This window comes from Palaemon carinicauda, chromosome 6 (assembly GCF_036898095.1).
Source record: "Palaemon carinicauda isolate YSFRI2023 chromosome 6, ASM3689809v2, whole genome shotgun sequence".
NCBI lineage: Eukaryota > Metazoa > Arthropoda > Malacostraca > Decapoda > Palaemonidae > Palaemon > Palaemon carinicauda.
This window is the reverse complement of record NC_090730.1, coordinates 4,282,189-4,304,161: the sequence shown is the minus strand read 5'-3', so window position 1 is coordinate 4,304,161 and position 21,973 is coordinate 4,282,189. Positions and strand designations below refer to the sequence as shown.

Genomic DNA, 21,973 nt, shown 5'->3' with positions numbered 1-21,973 from the left:
ACTTGTCGCATTGAATGGACAAGTTGAGAAGGGATAGATCTAGAATCACTCTTCTCTTGTCTGAATCCTTCTTCGGGACACTGAACAGCCGACCTTGAAACTTCAGATGTTTCGTTTCTTGTATGGCATTCTTTTGTAAAAGATCCTGGACAAATTCGACCAGGTCCGGAGTGGAATGTTGACGAAATTTGTTCGGAGGAGGAGGTCCTTGAATCCAACTCCACCCTAGTCCCTTGGAGATGATACTGAACGCCCAGGGACTGAACCTCCATTTGTTGCGGAAGGCATAGAACCTCCCCCCTACCTGCTGCACCTCAGTATTGATTTGAGGAGTTGCCTCCACGTCCGCCTCGGAAGTTCTTTCCTCTGCGAAAGGCTCTTCCCCTGCCTTTGTTCTGGTTAGAGCCACGGTGGTAGCCTCTACCTCTACCATAACTCTGGGAAGAGCTATGAGCCTCGTAGGACTGGTTAAAGGCAGGGGAAGTGGCGGAGGCACCAGAAAGCTGGCTCTTAGGTAGCAGAACGGTGACATAGTCATCCGAAGGAGCCCGAGAGGTGGAAGGCTGTGCAGGGGCAACAGAAGATGGAGGAAGAGGCAGCCGGAAGTTGGATGAAGCACTCTGTTGTTGCCTGAACTGGGTGGAGGTATATGGTCTAAGCTTCTTCCTACCCCGGGCTTGATAATTTGCGGGGTCATACTTGCGTTTAGGGGTCAAACCCCAACGGGCTTTAAGGCTCTGATTAACCCTAGTGGCCTCCGCCAAGACTTCCTCTACGAGATCCTCGGGGAAGAGATTTGAACCCCAACAGGAGGACCGGATGAGTTTATTAGGTTCATGCCTAATCGTCGCCTCAGCTAGAACATGCTTGCGACATCTGCGTTTAGCAGTAGCGAAGTCATACAAGTCATAATATAACGACTGTAACGTAGCCTTGTTGAGAGACTTAAAAATACTCTCCGTATCGTAAGTCAAGGCTATCGACTCCGTGGATGTGGCCAGGTTTAGAGTACGGCCCACACGTAGGCGGGAATCATATTCCTGTTTAATGAGAGATTCCGGGAGACGGGGAAGCTTCTCACTAAACAAGACTGAGGCACAGTCTGCTGCAAGCTTGCCGGAGGTAAAGGTGGTATGGACGTTGTCCCAACACTCAATACCTGAGGGAAGAAGGAGGGAGATTGGATCCACCTCTCGGATGGGAGGCAAGGGCTTCTCCTCCAGAGCATATTGAAAGGCAAGCATGGTGTTAGTGCAGCCGATGTCATTCAAAAATCTGGCCCAAACAGATTGGGCTTGCTCCTTCGGGAAGATGACCGTCTCTTTGGGGACCTTGTCTAATCGGACTAAAGCTTCCTCGGTAAGTCTGGCATAACCATGAAATGGAAATGCCAGACCCGGAGGAAAGAATTCAAAGTCCTCTAGAGGACGAGTGCCAAGGCCCTCCAGAGTCAACATTCCGTCTGAGAACGGGGAATGAAGAGCCATCCGCCAGGGGTTGTTCTTGGCAAACGGCGGGAGCTTAGAGGCATCCGGTATGAGAGAGCTTTGGACTCTCTCCGGAGCTCCTTGCTCTAAAGCCCCAATTCTCTGACCGAAGTTAGAGAACATCGTGTCCATCCTCGACTGCATCTCCGAAACCAACTTTGCCTGCATCTCCGACACGATGCGAAGCATAGCTGATTCGGAAAGGCCCGGGCTAGCAGCAGGAGGGGCGGAAGGAACTCCCGGGTCGTGAGACTTAGAGGAGGAACCAGAGGTCTTTGAAGACGGGTTCGTACCATGTTTAGAGCCATGAGAAGTCTTGTGAGGCTTGCGAGCTTTGGGTAAGGTCCTTGAAGTAGACTTATCCTTAGGGGGAACCGGGTATGAACGTTGAGACGAATCACGGTCCCCAGAAAATCCAAGAAAGGAAGAGCGATCAGAAGAAGAAGAAAGAGCGGGGCTGAGGATAGGAATCTCAGCGCCGGACACACCTGCCTCACTTACCACCCTACCTGTATCCGGCTCGTCTAGCAACATTGGTTCGACGTCCAGGTTCATGGAGGCAACATTGTCCTCCAGACCTCCGGGGGCGTCCGATGGATCTTGCTCTGGGTCGATGAGACCCGTTATAGTGGCATCAATGTGGGCAATGATGGGAGCTGCCACATGCCTAGCCACAGCAGCTGAAGACTTGGCGTTGGGGTAAACCATGGTGCAGTAGTCCTCAGATAGGACGTACGGCCGCTTAGACTTTACATTCCGGGCAAACCCACCAATCCACACCTTCAGTGTGGCCCGAGCCGCAGACTTTTGCTCCGGGGATGCCTGAAATAATAGGGGGAATTATAAAAGGGAGACTCCCAATGGTCCTTCAAGACCATAGATATCTTACTAATAGTAAATAAAATAAGAAGGCAATATAGCCAACGGGACTCACCGAGTCAGATCCAAGGGTAGTGATGAGGTCGAAGCAAATCACACAGTTATCCGGGTGCCATACCACAACGTCTTCCAGTTGAACCCCACAAGGGGCGTGAGATCGGCAGACGGAGTGGCCACAAGGCTGGTGCAGAACAGCTGCACAGGCCGGCGTCAGACAATGCACCATCTGTAAAAAGAATAGTATATGAGAAACTGTAATTCTCTTAATTAGGGGCGGGTCTGGAGGACCCGGGCCTAACATAGGTCTAACACAAGATTAGAGCTTAACTGTACTATTCTTTAAGTGGCCTAACATAGGTCTAACACAAGAATAGAGCTTAACTGTACTATTCTTTTAAGTAGGGGCGGGTCCGGAGGACCCGGGCCTAACATAGGTCTAACACAAGATTAGAGCTTAACTGTACTATTCTTTAAGTAGGGGCGGGTCCGGAGGACCCAGGCCTAACATAGGTCTAACACAAGATTAGAGCTTAACTGTAAAAAATAAAAATAATTTTTTTTTTTTTTTCTTTTTTTTTAATTAGGGGCGGGTCCGGAGGACCCGGGCCTAACATAGGTCTAACGCAAGGTTAGAGCTTAACTGTAATATTCTTACATAGGGGCGGGACCGGGGGTCCCGGGCCTAAACATAAGTCTAACTTGAAACTAAAGTATAGCCATCCATTCCGGTCAAGCCGGGAGCATAAAAAAGGATGCAATAACAAGGAATTAAGACACATAGTGTCTGATTTCCCGGGGTGGGGTAGACCCCGGGCCGGGAAATAAAGGTATATTCAATACCAATTCCTTTAGAGACTCTGGGGTAGTGAACTGTCATATATAATCATCATAGGAAATGTTATAAAATAATAGGGGGGCGGAACTGTAACTAAGAACTGCCAATCGAACCCGGAGGGTTTCGTATAACATAAGCCAGAATGAAAAGTGAATATAAAATAGGGTGCACCGGGATCCAACTCTGTTGACCGGTGGCCAACCAGACTAGACAGAGACTAAACCGCCGGGCCACCCGGAGGACAAAGTCCATAAACTCTTAACTACCCCCTCTAAAAGGAGGGAAGGCAACGGTCCCTTAGTGGAGGGGGGAGAAGCCTAGCCTCCCACCTAGCTAGAGGGGGAGCGTGGGGGAGGATCACGTGATACGAGGCAGCAGGGCTACCAACTGACGATCCCCAACCAGACAGATCAAACGGAGTAATGGCACAAATATTCATTATAAAAATAATAATAGCGTTAAATATATGAATAAACACATAGAAAATTTTTGGGCAAGGCATGCAACATAAATAATTAAATCACACACCTGATGGCTAAAATAACATTGCCGCCTTAGCACGGTCGGCAGCCATAGCGATACGTAAATGATATCGGCCCAAAAATTGAACCACGAGGATTCTAAACGCTAAATAATGAATATTCACAATAACAAATAATATTTGATAATAAAAATAATACACATAGTAACACCGCAAGTGAAAATTAAAAGCTCTCAAAAACAGGAGTACCAACTGTAGTGAAATCAAGCAAGATCGGTATGAACGAAGAGAATAAACTCCTATAATATAAATATTAAACGATCTAGGTTGCTCAAAACACAGTAAAACCCAGCTTGGTACTTAACTTAGACGGTGTCTCCTGGGAAACCGACGAAGAAGCCATAATTCACTAGAAAATATCCAAAATTCGAGAGCACTAGAAAAATGCGGGTTACTTTGCACGTTGTGCTAAAAGGAGTTGGGTTCTGAGCGGATGCATTGTAGTAGTACCAAGTGAGGTTGAACGGCTCTCCTCTATTGGGGTTCTCTGTCGTGGATTAATCTAAATAGTGCGGGACCTCTGGAATATACGCCCAATTTTATACCGACACCAATAGGTGAGCGAGCTAGTTAACCTAGCACTCCTTTACATTTTTTCTCTGGTATATTTAGCAGTAAATTACCTAAGAATAAGTGCTAAATGGAGCTTATTCACTGGGCGGCACAGGTTCGAGCCCAGAAAAGGAGTTATTGGCATTAAAATCCGAATACATGTATAACAAAAATGAACTACATAGGCTATAGTAAATACAAAGCTTGTAGTTGAAGCAGTGTTATCATTCCTTCTGTAATCAACAAACATAGCCTCCTCTGTTTAAATATTAAAGGGAATAAAATGGAAAAACTATAACATTTTTATATATGTATGAGCAAAGGTTGACAAAACAAAGCTTCTGGAGAAGCAATATTAATGTCAGGGGAGGTTCTTAGATATAATAAGGACATGGTAAACGATACTGAAGTAGTGAAAAGACTAAGTGGTTACCTATTTGCTTTGGTATACTTGTTAATCCAATATTATTTGTAATCCCTACTGCAAATGATATCTGGTTTTAGAAGGATTTTTTTCATATTTTTATGGCAGTAAGAAAACGTAGTTCAACTATGTTCTCTAGGGCCTGTCACGGCCCTCCCCATTGATGAAGGGATTATCTAAATGGAAGACAACCTGCGAACCTGTGTTCGCGCGAGGGTTGTAACCTGTGCATTCCATGCTTTTATCTTTCTCTAGTATATTAGGAAAGGTATAAGGAAGGACCTTTCTCACCGGCCGTCACAGGCCTCTTCCCAGAAATAGATTTTTCCTTCGTCAAAATCCTTTTGTTGACCTAATAAAAAAAATATTCAAGAGTAAATTATAGAGATACAAAAGATGTTTATTAGCCAAAAAATAGGTACAGTACTGTACTTGAGATTGTACAATAATTTTTTATCATTTCAGATGAGCGAAGCGTCCCTTTTAGGGACTTTAGCTTTTATTATAGAAGAGGGAGCACTACTTGTAAGAGTCAATACTGGATGGCAGTATGTTGCGGTAAGTCTAGCATAAGGTTTACTGTGATTTGCACGCATATTTACTCATTCCAAGTAAGCTTAAGCTGCCGCTTTAGTTGCTGCAAATACTTAAAATCCACATACCGTACATTTTTAAAAATGGAAATTGGACTTTTTTTTTCACAAGTGTTTGATAACCATTTTATCCATGTATTTATTAGTACATTTGTTCAAATTGTAAACTTTGTTTTCAAAAATTCTTTCAAGCATTTAGTTTTACTTTTATCATTCATGCTTATGCGAAGTGGAGTGTTTTTATCAAATGCTCAATAAATTAATCCTACTGTCATTCACACATTTTTACAAAAAATAAGATTTGGTTTGAAAGTTGCTTTGTATTACTGTATTTTATTATTCTTGATGTTATTCACATGATTGCACATATACGTTTAACCTTGTTTTTCTAAATTTTCGTAACAATTAGTTCTCATTCGTGAACATTGTTTAAAAAAAGCTTCTTTCATCTTAATTTGTTGGACAAAAACTTGTAGTTTATCAAATTTCTTACTGTTGATCATGATATTGATCTCGGGCCACCATTCAGTTAGTTCTTTATGCATGTTGCATAAGATTTTTCTTAATTCTGACCATCCTTTGCATTCAGATCTAGACTGTATGTAGTATTAAATATGCAGTTAATTTTAAGTCTTGCCTTTCCCATCATAAGGCTCAACACTGCACAGTATTTCAGAAATTTTATTCCATCTGTGACCAGATTGTGGAATGATCTTCTTAATCAGGCAGTAGAATTGGTGTGGCTTCAGAAGTTCACAGGGAATGTTTTTTTTATGTTGAACAGGCTGACATAAGTCTATCTTAATACTGAAGTTTATATATGGCATCTTTTTTAAAATTGTTTCTGATCTTGAGATACTGTAGTTTGTTCTTTATTTACCACTTCTCATATATATATATAGTTTACTTATTTCCTTTCCAAATGTGTTTTTTTTCACTGTTGGAGCCCCTGGGCTTGTAGCATCTTACTTTTCTAACTAAGGTTCATACCCAAGCTAGTAATGATGATAATGATTGTAATCGTTTTCATGCATACACACACAAGCAGTGACATTTTTACACAAATGTTTTTTAATCATTAGCTGTGGTACACTTGTTATTCTAGTATTATTTTAATCATTCAATACAGGTACAACTATAAGGTGGTTTGTCTTTACGCAGATGCTTTATAATCATGAACAATGCTTTGTTTATGCATAAGCTTCATAACAAATTAGCATTGCATTATATGTTGAGACACAAATTGTATTGATTTCACAGATGCAGAATGACCATAAGTCATGGTTTTATTTATATATCAATCTACTCCATCAATTTATAACCATTAGTTGTAAGCAAACCATTTGTTGATTCTTTTATGCATTTCTATTTTTTTTTTCTTTTTATTATGGTGAGTACTTAAAACAGCTGGAAGGAGGCGGTAGCAATAGGAGTTAGAAAAGTAAAACTTAATGCAGTCTTCGTCATGATAAAATCCATTGCATAAACACTGAATGAGAGCGTTCAGTAAATAAAAGACATTGTTCCAGGTTTGCATGTACTGTTTTATTATGATGCTCATTTTCTTTGTAGTTTATTATTCCTTTTTCTGCATTTTTCATTTTTACCACTGGACATTATTATTAATGCAGTCTTTTTTCGTTTACAGTTAGGATCTGTGGTTCCCTTACCCGCCCCTACGGCACTGCCATTGACTACACCTCTGAACACAGAAAGTGCTCGACCACCACCTCTTGAAGGAAGGTCACTTGTTGTTGTGGAAAATGAACCGAGGGTTAGTTTTGTGTTACCTTTCTTTTTACCTTGTTTGTGTCATTTTAGGATTATAGTTCCTTTTTTATTCTTTCAAATACTTTGATTAAGATAAGATAAAATATATTCAGCTATCCTGCTAAGTGAGAGGAGACATAAGTTGATAAGAAATTGTGAAAGTACTTCAGAATCTAGTTGGGGAGGGCTATTGTGCTTTAGGAAATTGAGAGAAATAGCAGTGTCACTGTAGTAACATTAAGAAGAACCATGAAAGACTTTGAGGAGGTAAAAGAAATTTCATTATAAAATCAAGATGAGAAAGGTAGTTAATAAAGATATGAAAATGATAATAAAAATATCTTTCCTTTTTTACTCAAAGTGGAAACCTCCTGATGTGGTAAGCACTTACTTCCCATCTATTTGTAGCAATGAGTTAATTAAAAGTAAAGTTATATTTTAAAAGTACCGTACAGTATGAAAATACTAGACAATAGATTTTTTTTAGTAAATACTACAACACAACTTTGTTTACTCACATTCAGGATACCAATCTTTCATTCTCAGTCTAGTTAGATTATATATGAAAGAAGTTGTATCTTATCATTTTCATAATCCACAGCTACGTCTGGCAGCACTCAACGAGCCATTTACAGGAGATATGACTGGAGTTCGTGGTGCTGATTACACCTGTTACAGGGAGGCTAGAAGAGCTGGTCTCAGTGGAACCTTCAGAGCTCTTCTCACATCTCGGGTTCAGAATTTAGACTCGATAGTTCGATATTCAGACAGGAGTTTGCCAGTCGTCAATCTCAAGGTTTGTACATGCTATACAGTATACATAGTTTTTTCTCAGCATTAGGTCATTTCTATTAAGGATATAGCTCCTGAGAAATTGTTAAGCAGTCAATGCCATCTGAAGAAAACTTCCATAATATCAGCGGCTTCATACATCCACACAAAACCCTCATAGCCAGAGCATGAAACTCCCTTACACAAACTAGCTACTCACCTTTACCTTGCTCACACACACACTTGAGCTTCTTGGATATTCAGATCTTTCTTTTATAATGCCTCAATTAAATGAACTGTTCAGCATTTTCTGTCTTCTTTTCCTGATCTTCTAAATTTTATACACTTCACAAACTATCATCTTTCATTTATTACATATTACAAATTATCTCAAAATTATGATTTGTCCCTATAGCCACACTTCCCTTTTTACAACTACCTCTAAGGATCTCCTTTTCAATCCTTCTGATGCCACATATACAATACTTTACAAACTGTATTTCTACAGCTCAAACTTTTATTCTTTCATATTTATTCAAGATTTACACTTCATTTTCACTTCAGGAAAGTTAGCTCATTTGGCCCCTTATACATTCCAACCATAGCCTTCAAAATACACTTTCTTAATTCATATCTTGTCTCATTTTCCATTATGTTTACTCCCTGATAGATAATTATGAGAATCAAAGGCTCCCATTCTTCCAACATTCATATTAACATCCATTGCTTCATCTTCCTGGTTACCTATACTCATGTTTACTCTCCTACTCTGTAAATAGCTTCTGCAGTTTTTCACCATCCTCGATCAATACTGGTTCTTATTAATTGTTCCAAGAGTCATTCACAACTCACTTTCTTGTTCCAAATCTTTGCACGGTACCTACATATTGTCACATCACCCCAGTCATCAAGATATTGAACAGCTATGATGACAAAACTTAACATTGTCTTGAACCAACTTTTACACCAAACAAGCAACTTTTCCATCCTTATACTCTAATATTTGCCTTGTTTCCATTGTGAAAACTGTTTATTATTCTCAACAATTATCCATACCACACATTCTCATCACCTTCCATATTACCTCTCTATTGATTTTATTGTTTTTTTGTTTCTAGGTTCATGGTTAAGTGCTCCACACAACTTTTCTCCTCTCTGTCAATCTTCCCACACAACTAATTTCTTGTTAACACTTCATCCACACATACCTCCTTGTCTAAACTGTTCTTCCCTTATCAGTCCTTCAGTATCCTATACACTTTTCCTGGTAAAATAATGTGTTTTTCCATTCATAAACTTCTTAATTACCCTCCTTGCTTCGGCGTCAATGACCTTAGATGTCAGGATGCCTGAAAACTTTAAATCATTCATTCATTCATTACCCTCCTTGCTTCCTGAGCACTCAATTCCTCAAGCATTCCAAACAAACACTAACTATTTTCACCCTATTTGTTTACTTTTTTATTTCTCAGTAGAATAGATAGTGGCAGAATACATCTTGCTAGCAAGTTGTATTTTCTAATTAATCAAGGTGTTGGAAATTAGCTTACAATATCTATTGTATGTCCATTATAAGAAAATTTAATTGAGGAGATAGCATATAGAAGTCCAAAATGGGCAAACTAAATATTCCAAAACACAACATGCTTGAGAATTCCGTTACAAAATCAATGTTATAGATCTCTTGGTGCTACTGTATTAGTGAAAGGTCAATATTATATTTCTGGGCTCGACCTGTGTCGCTCCGTGAAATGCTCCTCTAGCACCATTTCTAAGGCATAGTTATTGCTGAATATACCAGAGAAAAAGAGATGCATGGAATGCCAGGAATAAACCTAGCTTGCTCCTTTTTTCATTTTGACTCCAACTCAATTAGTTGTAGTTTGGACATTTTCGTAGGTTCGCACCACAGGCAGTTTAGCAAGTATGATTACAGGATGATTTTATGGCACAATTGTTAAATAAAGTGGCCATTGCCAAACAGCATTAGAGGTTGAAATAAATTTCATAGTAAATTTTTTCATCAGTTTTATTTTATAACAGCTTTGAAAAAAATTAATGTTAAGCGATTCACACTCCTCATAACCATTAATGGAATCACAATGCTGTCCCCGACAAGAGACATGAAGAGAATGCGAATCATGATTGCCCAGAAATAATTCCCTCAGCAGTTGATAACAAATCAGGAAGAAGACATAGGTACTGAAAAGACAAAGGACCAAAAGCCATCAGGGAATTTTCATTAACCGCTAGGTTATTTCAATACTTTACCAGAGGCATAAGTCTGTTAAAAGAAAAGAAAACAAAAATTTTTCTAGTCTTGGAGGTAAATGATAAAACCAGAGCTTCCAGAGAGGAGAAATAAGAACATCATAGAAAAAAAATGACAAGTCATATGCGATACTGTGCTGTACAACTGAAATCAATTTACACAAAGTATGCTTGGAACCCTTTTCTGAACAGACTTTGATATCTCTAGGTCTAGAACCTTCGGATGTGAATGAACAATAATTTATGTAATAACACTTGTCCTTAGTTTTGAAAAGATAACTACGGTGCCTGGTTTAAAATTAATGCTTTGGTAATCCATAAAATTGTATAGTATAGTAAATGTCCACTCGAGCAACATATACAGAGAAATTTCTCTGGGTTAGCTATATTCTTGTCCTTCCTAAACATAAGATGCTTAAATCCTGTGCTTTTATTATTAATAGTGACCCAAATTTGGGTAGTATCTTTAATGATCAGCTGACTTTGTATCTTTCCAAAACATTTAGTTTTTCTTTTTTATTTTATTTTTCAAAAAAGCATTATTTTCTGAGAAACTATGCTTTACTTTTAATCCTTCTTCCTTCATTTTCAGGGAGAGATCCTGTTTAATTCTTGGCGAGATGCATTTTCAGGATCTGGAGGAACCTTCGCCCAGAAGCCTAGAATCTTCAGTTTTGATCTAAAGAATGTTTTGAAGGACCCCACTTGGTAAGTGTTGCAAGTTTTTTTTGGTTATCCAAGAATGTTAACGAGGTAGTAAAGTAAAAGTGGCAGTTAGTTGACATGTGAGAAACCATATGCTGTATATACTTGACTAACTGTCAACACTTATTTTTGTTTTGGCAGAACAAAGATAAATAAAGAGATGCTTGGAGATGTGATTGGGGTAAAACACTTGGGGTATCTGTGAGGAATGTAGAGTACTGTAAAAATTGAGTTTTAAATATTTAACTTAGCCGGTGAATATATATAGCTGCAACTCTGTTGCTCGACAGACAAAAAACTGTAAAAAAAACTCGCCAGCGATCGCTATACAGGTTGCGAGTGTGCCCATCAGCGCCAACTGTCGGCCAGATACCATACTCAATGTAAACAAAGACTCAATTTCTTCTCTGTCGACGTGTCGACAAGACGTACATTACTCGCTGTTGAAACCTGGAGTTTTTTCCATCATCTTTGGTGAAGTACTCTTTTTTGGTTTTGAGCTTTCGCTGTGCAGGGTTTTTTCTTCAAATAAATCCTTGAACTCTTTTTTTATATCGGATTCATTGTTGATGACTTAGACCGTTTTTTGGAATTTTCCCTTGACCAATTCAAAATGGCTGACCTTTCACAAGTTCCCAAGTTTAGAAAATGCAATGCTAGGGACTGTTCTAGGCGTCTTCCAAAGGCTTCTCTCGACCCTCACACTGTTTGTTCCAATTGTCGGGGTAAAACCTGTCAATTGGAAGATCGGTGTGAGGAATGCGTGGGCCTTTCGGAATTCGATTTTATCGAATTTGAGAAGTACACACGCAGGCTAGAGAGAGATAGATTAAGGAGAAGTTCTTCTAGGTCGATAGATTTTTCCTCTCCTCATGCCCCTCAACCTATTCCTTCCCCTGTAGTGGTTGTTCCTAACCCCCCTCCTAGCACTCAGGAACCATCGATGGCTGACATGATGCGTGCTATCCATGCCCTGGGGGAGAGAGTTGAGTCCCTTGCAAGTGACCGCAATCAACTCATGGCGGATGTTAAGGAGCTAAAGTGCCAAAGTGCCGCGGGAAGTGATAAAGTGCCTAGTGAAAGTGTTGTGAACAGTGTTGCGCTTGAGGGTTCGTCTGTTCGTGCCTGTCGTCCTCCTAGTCCGGGACCTCTTGCAAGCTCCCAAGCCCAGGGGAGAAGCAATGTCGTACGACGCATGGGTTCGAGAGGCCTTGATCAGCGAATAGACGTTCCCTCCATGGTATCAGGCGTATCTCCCCAAGATCGCCCCTACCTACGTAAGACGAGAGAGCCCGTTTTTACCTCGTCGTCTGAAGGCGTTTCTCGTAAGAAACTTTGGACCAAGGTCTCACGACCTTTAAAACGTAAGTCGGTCCCTTCAGGACAAGTCCAACGTCCCGGTTGTAGCCACTGGGTCAGTTCGGACTCGTTGCCGTCATCTGATGACTGCTCACCGCCTAAGAGAGGCAAAGCGGTACCGCCTCAGTCGCTAACCCCGTCTGTTGCCGCACCTGCTCCCGTAGACCCTAAATGGGCTTTGCTGCAAGATATGCAGTCCAAGCTTGCGTCCTTGATGGAGGACTTTAATTCAGAGAAGGTTGCTGCTGAACCTTCTGGCCAACAACCTTCCAAGCGGTCTGTTGTGCGTCCTGTTGACGCTGAGGTTACCTTCTCGCGTCTACCAGTTGAGGTGGTTCCTCCTCCCATGCGACCCAGTGTGGGTTGCCAGCCGCACGTTGACGTTAGGCGACGCACGGAGGTGGTTGTTGACGTTCAGGACGTTCAGCAACCATCAGAGGTGACTTGTTTTGACGCGGTGCGTCAACCTCCGCAACCCGGTATGTTGTTGACTGCACAACCCAGACGGTCTAGACAGTCTCGGGTGGACGCTGTGCGTCCTCGCGCACCCATGGTTGTTGACAGTTCACAGACTGTGCAGCAGTTCCATGACGTTGCGTCCGGCTCCGTCACGCATGCACCAGTGCGACCGGACTCAGCGAGCCAGACGTTGCCCACTCCGTTGCCGTTTCCTCATCAGTTTTCAGATGAGGAACTTGCTGATGAGGACGTTGCTGAACCACAAGACGATCAACCTTCGGAACTGGACGAGCCTAAGCCATCTCATCCATCATTGGACTTTAGAAAAGTCATGGCTGTATTCAAGGAGATGTTTCCAGACCACTTTGTTTCTGTGGCTCCTCGTTCTCCTCCGTCAGAGTTTGTATAGGGAGTGCCTGCTACCGCACCTGCTTTTACGAAACTCGTTCTCTCACGCTCATCCAAGAGAGCTTTGCGGCTGTTGGGAGACTGTTTAGAGTCTAAGAAGAGGTTAGGGAAGACAGCATTTGCCTTTCCCCCATCTAAACTCTCTTCTAGATCGAGCGTCTGGTATGCCACGGGAGAAGTTCTCGGCTTGGGAGTTCCTGCCTCTGCCCAGGGCGACTTCTCAAGTCTTGTAGACTCTCCCCGCCGCCTTGCCATGAGACGCTCGAAGGTTTGTTGGTCACCATCGGACCTGGACCACCTTCTTAAAGGGATATTTAGGGCTTTCGAAGTCTTTAACTTTTTAGACTGGTGCTTAGGAGCCCTGAGCAGGAAAATCTCTTCGGTAGATAAGGATATTTCCTTGCTCATTATGTCCTGCATGGACAAGGCCGTCCGTGATGGGTCCAATGAGCTAGCTGCCTCATTCACGTCCGGAGTCCTGAAGAAGCGAGAGTCTCTCTGTTCGTTCCTGTCTGCTGGAGTTACGCCATGCCAGAGATCCGAACTTCTCTTTGCTCCCCTTTCCAAGTGCCTGTTTCCTGAAGCCTTGGTAAAGGAAATTGCCGCATCGTTAGTTCAGAAGGACACCCATGATCTAGTTGCGTCCTCGGCTCGCAAAGCTCCCCCTTTGCCTACATTCTCTGCTAGACCGAGAATAGACACTCCAGCGTCTCGCTTTATTCCGCCCTTTCGTGGCAGAGCCTCCAGCAGAGGAGGTGCTCGTGCCGAAGGGAAACGAGGGAAGAGGAAAGGACCTAAGTCCTCCAAGGGCAAAGTCTGACTGCCTGCAACTTCAGATGGCAGTGGGAGCCAGACTCAAGAACTTCTGGCAAGCCTGGGAGAAGAGAGGCGCAGATCAACAATCTGTGAAGTTACTCAGAGAGGGGTACAAAATCCCTTTTGTACGCAAACCCCCTCTAGCAACGTCCCCCATCGATCTCTCTCCCAGGTACAGAGAGGAAGAAAAGAGACAAGCCCTGAAACTGGAAGTATCTCTTTTGCTAGAGAAGGGAGCGGTGGTCAAAGTCTCGGACCTTCGATCTCCGGGATTTTACAACCGTCTCTTCCTAGTTGCGAAGAAGACAGGAGGTTGGAGACCGGTGCTAGACGTCAGTGCTCTGAATGTCTTTGTCACAAAGACGAAGTTCTCCATGGAGACCACAAAGTCAGTCTTAGCAGCGGTCAGGAAGGAAGACTGGATGGTCTCGCTAGACCTAAAGGACGCCTACTTCCATATCCCCATTCACTCAGACTCCCAACCTTTTCTGAGATTCATCTTCGAAGATGTGGTTTACCAGTTTCGGGCCCTGTGCTTTGGCCTAAGCACAGCTCCTCTCGTGTTTACGAGGCTGATGAGGAATGTAGCCAAATTCCTCCACTTATCGGACATCCGAGCCTCCCTTTATTTGGACGACTGGCTTCTCAGAGCCTCTTCCAGTCGTCGCTGTCTGAAGGATCTAAAGTGGACTCTAGATCTGACCAAGGAATTGGGACTCCTAGTCAATTTGGAAAAGTCGCAGTTGATCCCATCCCAAACTATTCTGTATTTAGGGATGGAGATTCACAGTCTAGCTTTTCGGGCTTTTCCGTCGGCCCCCAGAATAGATTAAGCCCTGCTATCCATCCAGAAGATGCTGAAGGAACGCTGCTCAGTCAGGCTGTGGATGAGTCTGGTAGGGACGCTGTCATCCCTGGAACAATTTGTATCACTAGGAAGACTACACCTCCGTCCTCTTCAATACCATCTGGCTTTTCACTGGAAAAAGGACAAGACGCTAGAGGCGGTCTCGATCCCGATTTCCGGAAAGATAAAGTCTTGTCTGACTTGGTGGAAGGACAATATCAACCTAAGAGAGGGTCTTCCCCTGGCTGTTCAGACTCCCAACCACGTTCTCTTCTCGGACGCATCGGACTTGGGCTGGGGCGCGACACTGGACGGTCGGGAATGCTCAGGCCTGTGGAACTCGAGTCGAAGGAGCATGCATATCAACTGCAAGGAGCTGTTGGCAGTTCATCTGGCCTTGAAAAGCTAAGAGTATCTCCTTCGAGGCAAAGTGGTGGAAGTAAACTCGGACAACACCACGGCCTTGGCGTACATCTCCAAGCAAGGAGGGACCCACTCACTGACGTTGTACGAGATCGCAAGGGACCTGCTCATCTGGTCAAAAGGTCAAGACATCTCCCTAGTAACGAGGTTCATCCAAGGCGACTTGAACGTCATAGCAGATTGTCTCAGTCGGAAAGGGCAAGTAATTCCAACCGAATGGACCCTCCACAAGGATGTGTGCAAGAGACTTTGGGCCACTTGGGGTCAACCAACCATAGATCTCTTTGCAACCTCGCTGACCAAGAGGCTTCCAATCTATTGCTCTCCAGTCCCGGACCCAGCAGCAATACATATAGATGCCTTCCTCCTAGATTGGTCACATCTGGATCTCTACTCATTCCCACCGTTCAAGATTGTCAACAAGGTACTGCAGAAGTTCGCCTCTCACGAAGGGACAAGGTTGACGTTAGTTGCTCCCCTCTGGCCCGCGAGAGAATGGTTCACCGAGGTACTTCGATGGTTAGTAGATGTTCCCAGAAGTCTTCCTCTAAGGGTAGACCTTCTACGTCAGCCACACGTAAAGAAGGTACACCAAAGCCTCCACGCTCTTCGTCTGACTGCCTTCAGACTATCGAAAGACTCTCGAGAGCTAGAGGCTTTTCGAAGGAGGCAGCCAGTGCGATTGCTAGAGCAAGGAGAGCGTCTACCATTAGAGTCTACCAATCGAAGTGGGAAGTCTTCCGAGACTGGTGCAAGTCAGTTTCTGTATCCTCGACCAGTACCTCTGTAGCTCAAATAGCTGATTTTCTCTTATACCTGAGAAAAGGACGATCCCTTTCAGCTCCCACTATCAAGGGCTACAGAAGCATGTTGGCATCGGTCTTCCGGCATAGAGGCTTAGATCTTTCCAACAATAAAGATCTGCAAGACCTCCTTAAGTCTTTTGAGACCACCAAGGAGCGTCGTTTGGCTACCCCTAGATGGAATTTAGAAGTGGTACTAAGATTCCTCATGTCAGACAGGTTTGAGCCGTTACAATCAGCCTCCCTGAAAGATCTCACTCTTAAGACTCTTTTCCTGGTATGCTTAGCCTCGGCTAAAAGAGTCGAGAACATTGGATTTTCGTCGGAAAAAGCTACTTGTTCGCTGCAACTTGGTTTTCTAGCCAAAAATGAGCTGCCTTCTCGGCCTTGGCCTAAATCTTTCGATATTCCCAGCTTATCGGAGATCGTAGGCAATGAACTAGAAAGAGTCTTATGCCCTGTTAGAGCTCTTAAGTTCTATTTAAAGCGTACTAAACCTTTACGAGGCCAATCTGAAGCTTTATGGTGTTCAGTTAAGAAACCATCCTTGCCTATGTCAAAGAATGCTTTGTCATACTTTATCAGATTGTTAATACGAGAAGCTCATTCACATCTGAGTGAGGAAGACCGAGCTTTGCTTAAAGTGAAGATGCACAAAGTTAGAGCTGTAGCAACTTCCGTGGCCTTTAAGCAAAATAGATCTCTGCAAAGTATAATGGACGCAACCTATTGGAGAAGCAAGTCAGTGTTCGCGTCTTTTTACTGAAAAGATGTCCAGTCTCTTTACGAGAACTGCTACATACTGGGACCATTCGTAGCAGCGAGTGCAGTAGTGGGTGAGGGCTCAACCACTACAATTCCCTAATTCCATATCCTTTTAATCTGTCTCTTGAAATGTTTTTAATGTTGTTTTTATGGGTTGTCCGGAAGGCTAAGAAGCCTTTCGCATCCTGGTTGATTTGGCGGGTGGTCAAAGTCATTTCTTGAGAGCGCCCAGATTAGGGGTTTGATGAGGTCCTGTTGTATGGGTTGCAGCCCTTGATACTTCAGCTCCTAGGGGTCTGTCAGCATCCTAAGAGGATCGCGAGGCTCCGTAAGGAAGAGTACTTATAAGGCAGAGTAATCGTCTAAGTCGACTTCCTTACCAGGTACCTATTTATTTTGTTTTTGTTATATTGATAACTTCTAAAATGAAATAAAAACTCTTAGCTCATAAGATGTAAACATATTTAACTGGTCTCTACCCACCACCCTGGGTGTGAATCAGCTATATATATTCAGCGGCTAAGTTAAATATTTAAAAATGATATTTTAATTATAAAATAAATTTTTGAATATACTTACCCGGTGAATATATAAATTAAACGACCCTCCCTTCCTCCCCAATAGAGACGCAGTGGGATGAGAAGAAATTGAGTCTTTGTTTACATTGAGTATGGTATCTGGCCGACAGTTGGCGCTGATGGGCACACCCGCAACCTGTATAGCGATCGCTGGCGAGTTTTTTTTACAGTTTTTTGTCTGTCGAGCAACAGAGTTGCAGCTATATATATTCACCGGGTAAGTATATTCAAAAATTTATTTTATAATTAAAATATCATATTTGTTTCTACAAGGATAGATTTTTTTATGTAGAGACTTGCTCTTTAAGAGGTAGTTATTACCTTTGGAATATGATGAGTGATGTTCATTCCAACACAGAATTGGCAGTGTGCTGTTCATTTACATAATCAGATGAATGGTTACTTTTGAACCTTATATGTAGCCTGGCATATCTCGTACTCGAGCCTAAAATAAGTAGTCCTCTGCAGATAGTCTTGAAAAACTCTCCCGATGCACAAAAGTATCTCAAAAGCCCAGAGGAAGGAAAATTGAGAAATTTGAATGTTTCATCTGGAAATGACAGGGTCTGAGCTGCAGGGTTATGGTAGCTTATTGGAAACGTTGCTGCCTGATGATCTGCTGGACTGGAGTTCGAGACCCACTCTAGCTCGATATCTCTTGTAGTCTGCAACCTCACTATCTTTGTGAACAAAGGATATGGAGTTTGGGCAAGCCTGTAGTTCTACCTGCCAAGTCATCAGCAGCCATTGCCTAGCCCTCTCCACTGCTAGCTTGGATGAAGAAGGAGCATGGCCACTGATCATATGTACAGTATATATGGTCAGTCTCTAGGGCATTGTCCTGCTAGGACATTGTTATTGTCTCTTGCCTCTGCCATTCATGAGTGAATTTTAAACGTTCTTCTGTAAGTTCAGGAATGAGAGTGATTCTCGACCTTCTTTGGTCCAGAAAAGCTATAAGAGGCCATGAAGTTTGACATATATTTTGCCAATGGTAAAGTTAGCATGAAGGCAGTTTTGAGTAGTATGGTGTCACTTTCAAAGCCTCCCTCTGATGACAAAAAAGGCACCTGGGTGAAACTGAAAGACATGAGTGTCACATACTATTCGATATCTCAAATTTTCTCGATGGAGAACACTATTCAATGCTTCCCATGAATATTGAAACTTCAGCCAAGAATGAGAGATTCAATCCCTCATCCCTATATCTGCTGCCCCTGCCTCCCTTTTTATTCCTGTTCCTAGGCTTAATACAACTTTGTTACCTGGTCACTTGGAATTTATGGCATCCATGGAAAATATACATGCCGAACATAAATGAGCTCAAGCGTCCTTTAGAGGTGAAGATAGAGACTTTTCAACAGGCAACTATGTCCAAGGCTCACCAAGACCAAGCCTACCAGATTCCTTGGCTTAGAGTCCTTGGCGTTATGCTGAGCATATGGCTCTGAGTGAGGGGTACCTCCACATTACCTTTTACCAGAGGTAGAGATAGGACCTTTACAAAGACAAGAAGGAAATCCTAGATCTACTGAGAATGGCCCCTACCAGTGATTCTCCTCTCATGCTGTCGAATATGCAGTAGGCTGTAAATAATGGTGGCACTTCAGCAAATGGGCTTGATGTAAGTGAATGGGTAATGATTGTTTGTCTATAGAGCTTGAAGAAGGCTTAACAGATAAAGATGCTACTCCAGCTTATAGCCATCAAGAAGTTACCTTGGTCATCCTGAGTCTGGCCACAGCTTAACAATCTTTCTCTTCCTAGGATATTCTTTAAGAGATTTTTCTTTGGCCTATGAAATATTCATACAAGAGTACATGACTTCTCAATGTATGGAATAGTTGACCTGTTGTGTTTTTCCAACTATGATTGGGGTTCTCTGTGTGCTCGGTCTCTTGTCGAGAGTTGTCCCATAGCGGAAAGAAATGTTAACACACACTACTCTCATATGGAGCTGAGCACACATTGCAGGTCAGGAGGAAGGGCACTGTTCTTCTTCCCCCTTCCTGAATAATGCCTCTCGCTTTTGGGATGCTTCTGCACCTGTGTTTGGTCTTGTACTAAATGCAGTGCCCTTAACAGAGCACTGCTATTTCAACTGAAGAAGACATCATTTAAGATAACTGATCAATGTAGGTATGTCTCTGATGATCTCTCTCCACATATGTGAGGATGGTACAAAGCTGGAGCGGTGATATGAATTAAGATTGTACCCAGCACCGAGTGGTACATGGTACAGGTGTTCACTAGCCTGTTACAACCAAGAATGTTCCCAGCACTGAGTGGTATATGGCACAGGTGTTCACAAGACTGTTACTAGAAAAGACCAAGGATTCGTACCCTTGATCGGGTAAAGGGTGCTACCCTATTTTCTATCCTCCTTTCAATAATTCTTGAGACAATGAAGTCACTGCCATGGAAGAAGTCAGCCCAGCAGAAGGATCGTGGTTAACAAACTCCCCTTCATAAGAGTAATGTGAGGACGACTGCAGACTGTCTTGACACCATCACCGAAAGTTCTCTATGCACTACAGAATTACACCCGTACAGTCTCCACACTCCCGATCTCCAATCACACTGGCTCTATGAGTACTGTATACACTCCATATGCAAGGTCTCCACAAGTATATGCTTCACTTGCTAGGTCTCTGTGTACATACTCCCAACGTACTGCCTTTTGTGCATACATGCAAGATCTTCTAGAGTACAGGCTCGGACCATACTGCCTTCCACGAGCACCTGTGATCCACATAATTGGTCTCCATTTGTGCGGACTCGGAATGTACTGCCTTTCACATGTAAGTGCAAGGTCTCCACGCTTATGGGCTTGAACCATACTATCTTCTGCGCTCTTGATCTCCACAATTGATGAACATAATCATGATGACATTTCCAGACTGTCTCTTAATATGACAAAGTTGTATTTTTCCTAACTATACAAACCTTAGCTATCTATTAGGGGTTATACTTGCGGTGGAGCTAAAATGACGAGCCATTAAAATTTAGTGAGGGTTAACTACCCACACCGCTAGTTAGCAGGGGGTAGGGGGGTAGCTTGCTACCACTCCTGTTCACACACCTGTGATTTAGCTCACTTTGCTTGGAGGTAGGACTTCAATGGGGGTTAGGGCTGGCGGACAAGTTTGTATAAATAGCTAAAGTTTGTATAGTTAGGAAAAATACAAATTATCAACGAATTAGTCATTTGTTCCGTAACTGGAATACAAACCACGCTATTTATTAGGGGTGATTCACCCATTAGAAATGATGGACGTCCCTGCCAATCTGGCTTTTAGCTTTACCCAAGAGCTGCTTATCTGAGTATGTTAGTACTTAAAAATAAGGAGTCCCTGCCCTCGTTAAAACCTTACTACGCAAGGTCCGCGGCTTACGCAAGCTGTGTGTTGAGACATGCAAAAGTGTGACTGTCTAGGTAAAGTTATTCCGAGTCTATTGTAGGGAAAAACTGATGTAACCGAGACTTTCCCAATACCACCTCGCCAAGGGAGCATGTTTTACCTGCAGTGGTTTGAGGTCAGCTTATGCAGAGAACCCAGGATGCTGCTTTCCCCATGAGAGGGTAGGATGAAGAAAAGAATAAGAGTCAGTCAAATCTTTCCATTCACGCAGACTAAAACCGGGTAACAGTGCCCTCAACCTTCTGCTACTTGTCTAATAAGGAGCTTGAGATATACAACCAGCTGTTGTGCAGCCACCATTGGACCGATAGAGATTGTACCGAGTTCCTGTGGGTCACGTCTTGCAGAAGAAAGGTTGTGAAAGACCTGGAGCATTCACATCCGACAGAGTAACCTGCTAAGAAGGACCGGGGGGCATAGTTATGCCCCTGACATCGTGAGTCGTCATGTTGAGATGATGTTTTGGTGATAACCTCCTTTAGTCTCTCCCAGTGCTGATGACAAGAGAAGGGACCTGGGTGGGCTGTTTCCATTCTCTTAAGGTAGAGTCTCATACCTTACCCTGGGTACAGTAACGGATGATCTGGATCATCCGTTACCGAGTGGAGACTTGTGTAGGATCCGTCACCTCTTCTGGTGACATACTCGGGGACGAAACTGAACATTGCCTTTCGCCCTTCTCATTAATGGGGAATGTCGAAAGAGAAACCATGAAGTTCCTTGACTCGTATGGCTGCTGTCAGTGTGTGTAGGAACATTGTCTTCTTAAACAAGGTGAAAATTTGTTGCCTGATGAAGTGGAACATAAGGAGGTCTCTAGAGATCGGAGAATTTGAACCATGTTCCGAGAGGAAGGTCTCAATTCCGACCGGAGAAAGGCAAGTTGTAAGTCCAGTCCGTAGGAGTCAAGAAAGGTGTAGTGAGAGGATGTTCCTTCCTTTCAGTTTGAAGGTGAAGGATCAAGGTTAAGTGATCATCTTTACCTGTTGAAACTGAATAGGGGGTGTTTTCCTCTTGCATATACTCGAGGATTCCGCTATTACTGGAACAGAGGTATCGAGTGGAGAGAGACACTTTCACATGACACCAACCACACAAGACGTTATACTGTATGGTAGACTGATGCTGAGGAATTCCTCAGATATCTAGACAACCTTTTCGCAAAGAGGTATGGGGTAGTCTCCAGGCGTACAATCATAGCAAAGCTATAGCTTGTGGTAGATGTCGAAGTGGGTCGTCTGTGATGTGGAGAGGGTTCTTTTGGA

General features: G+C 42.9%; 2 protein-coding genes across 2 annotated transcripts in view; one reads left to right on the top strand and one right to left on the bottom strand.

Annotated features, from left to right (window-relative positions):
• The window catches only part of LOC137642344 (collagen alpha-1(XVIII) chain-like), a 137,844-nt gene that overhangs the window by 106,639 nt on the left and 9,232 nt on the right, over positions 1 to 21,973 (top strand). Inside the window, exons 21-24 of the mRNA XM_068374838.1 lie at positions 5,184 to 5,276; positions 6,960 to 7,085; positions 7,683 to 7,877; positions 10,716 to 10,831. Coding sequence (XP_068230939.1) covers positions 5,184 to 5,276; positions 6,960 to 7,085; positions 7,683 to 7,877; positions 10,716 to 10,831 — 530 coding nt within the window. The remainder of the gene's footprint in view (positions 1 to 5,183; positions 5,277 to 6,959; positions 7,086 to 7,682; positions 7,878 to 10,715; positions 10,832 to 21,973) is intronic.
• The window catches only part of LOC137642387 (uncharacterized), an 82,781-nt gene continuing 70,688 nt past the window's right edge, over positions 9,881 to 21,973 (bottom strand). Inside the window, exon 5 of the transcript XR_011044765.1 lies at positions 9,881 to 10,054. The gene's annotated coding sequence lies outside the window, so the exon portion shown is untranslated. The remainder of the gene's footprint in view (positions 10,055 to 21,973) is intronic.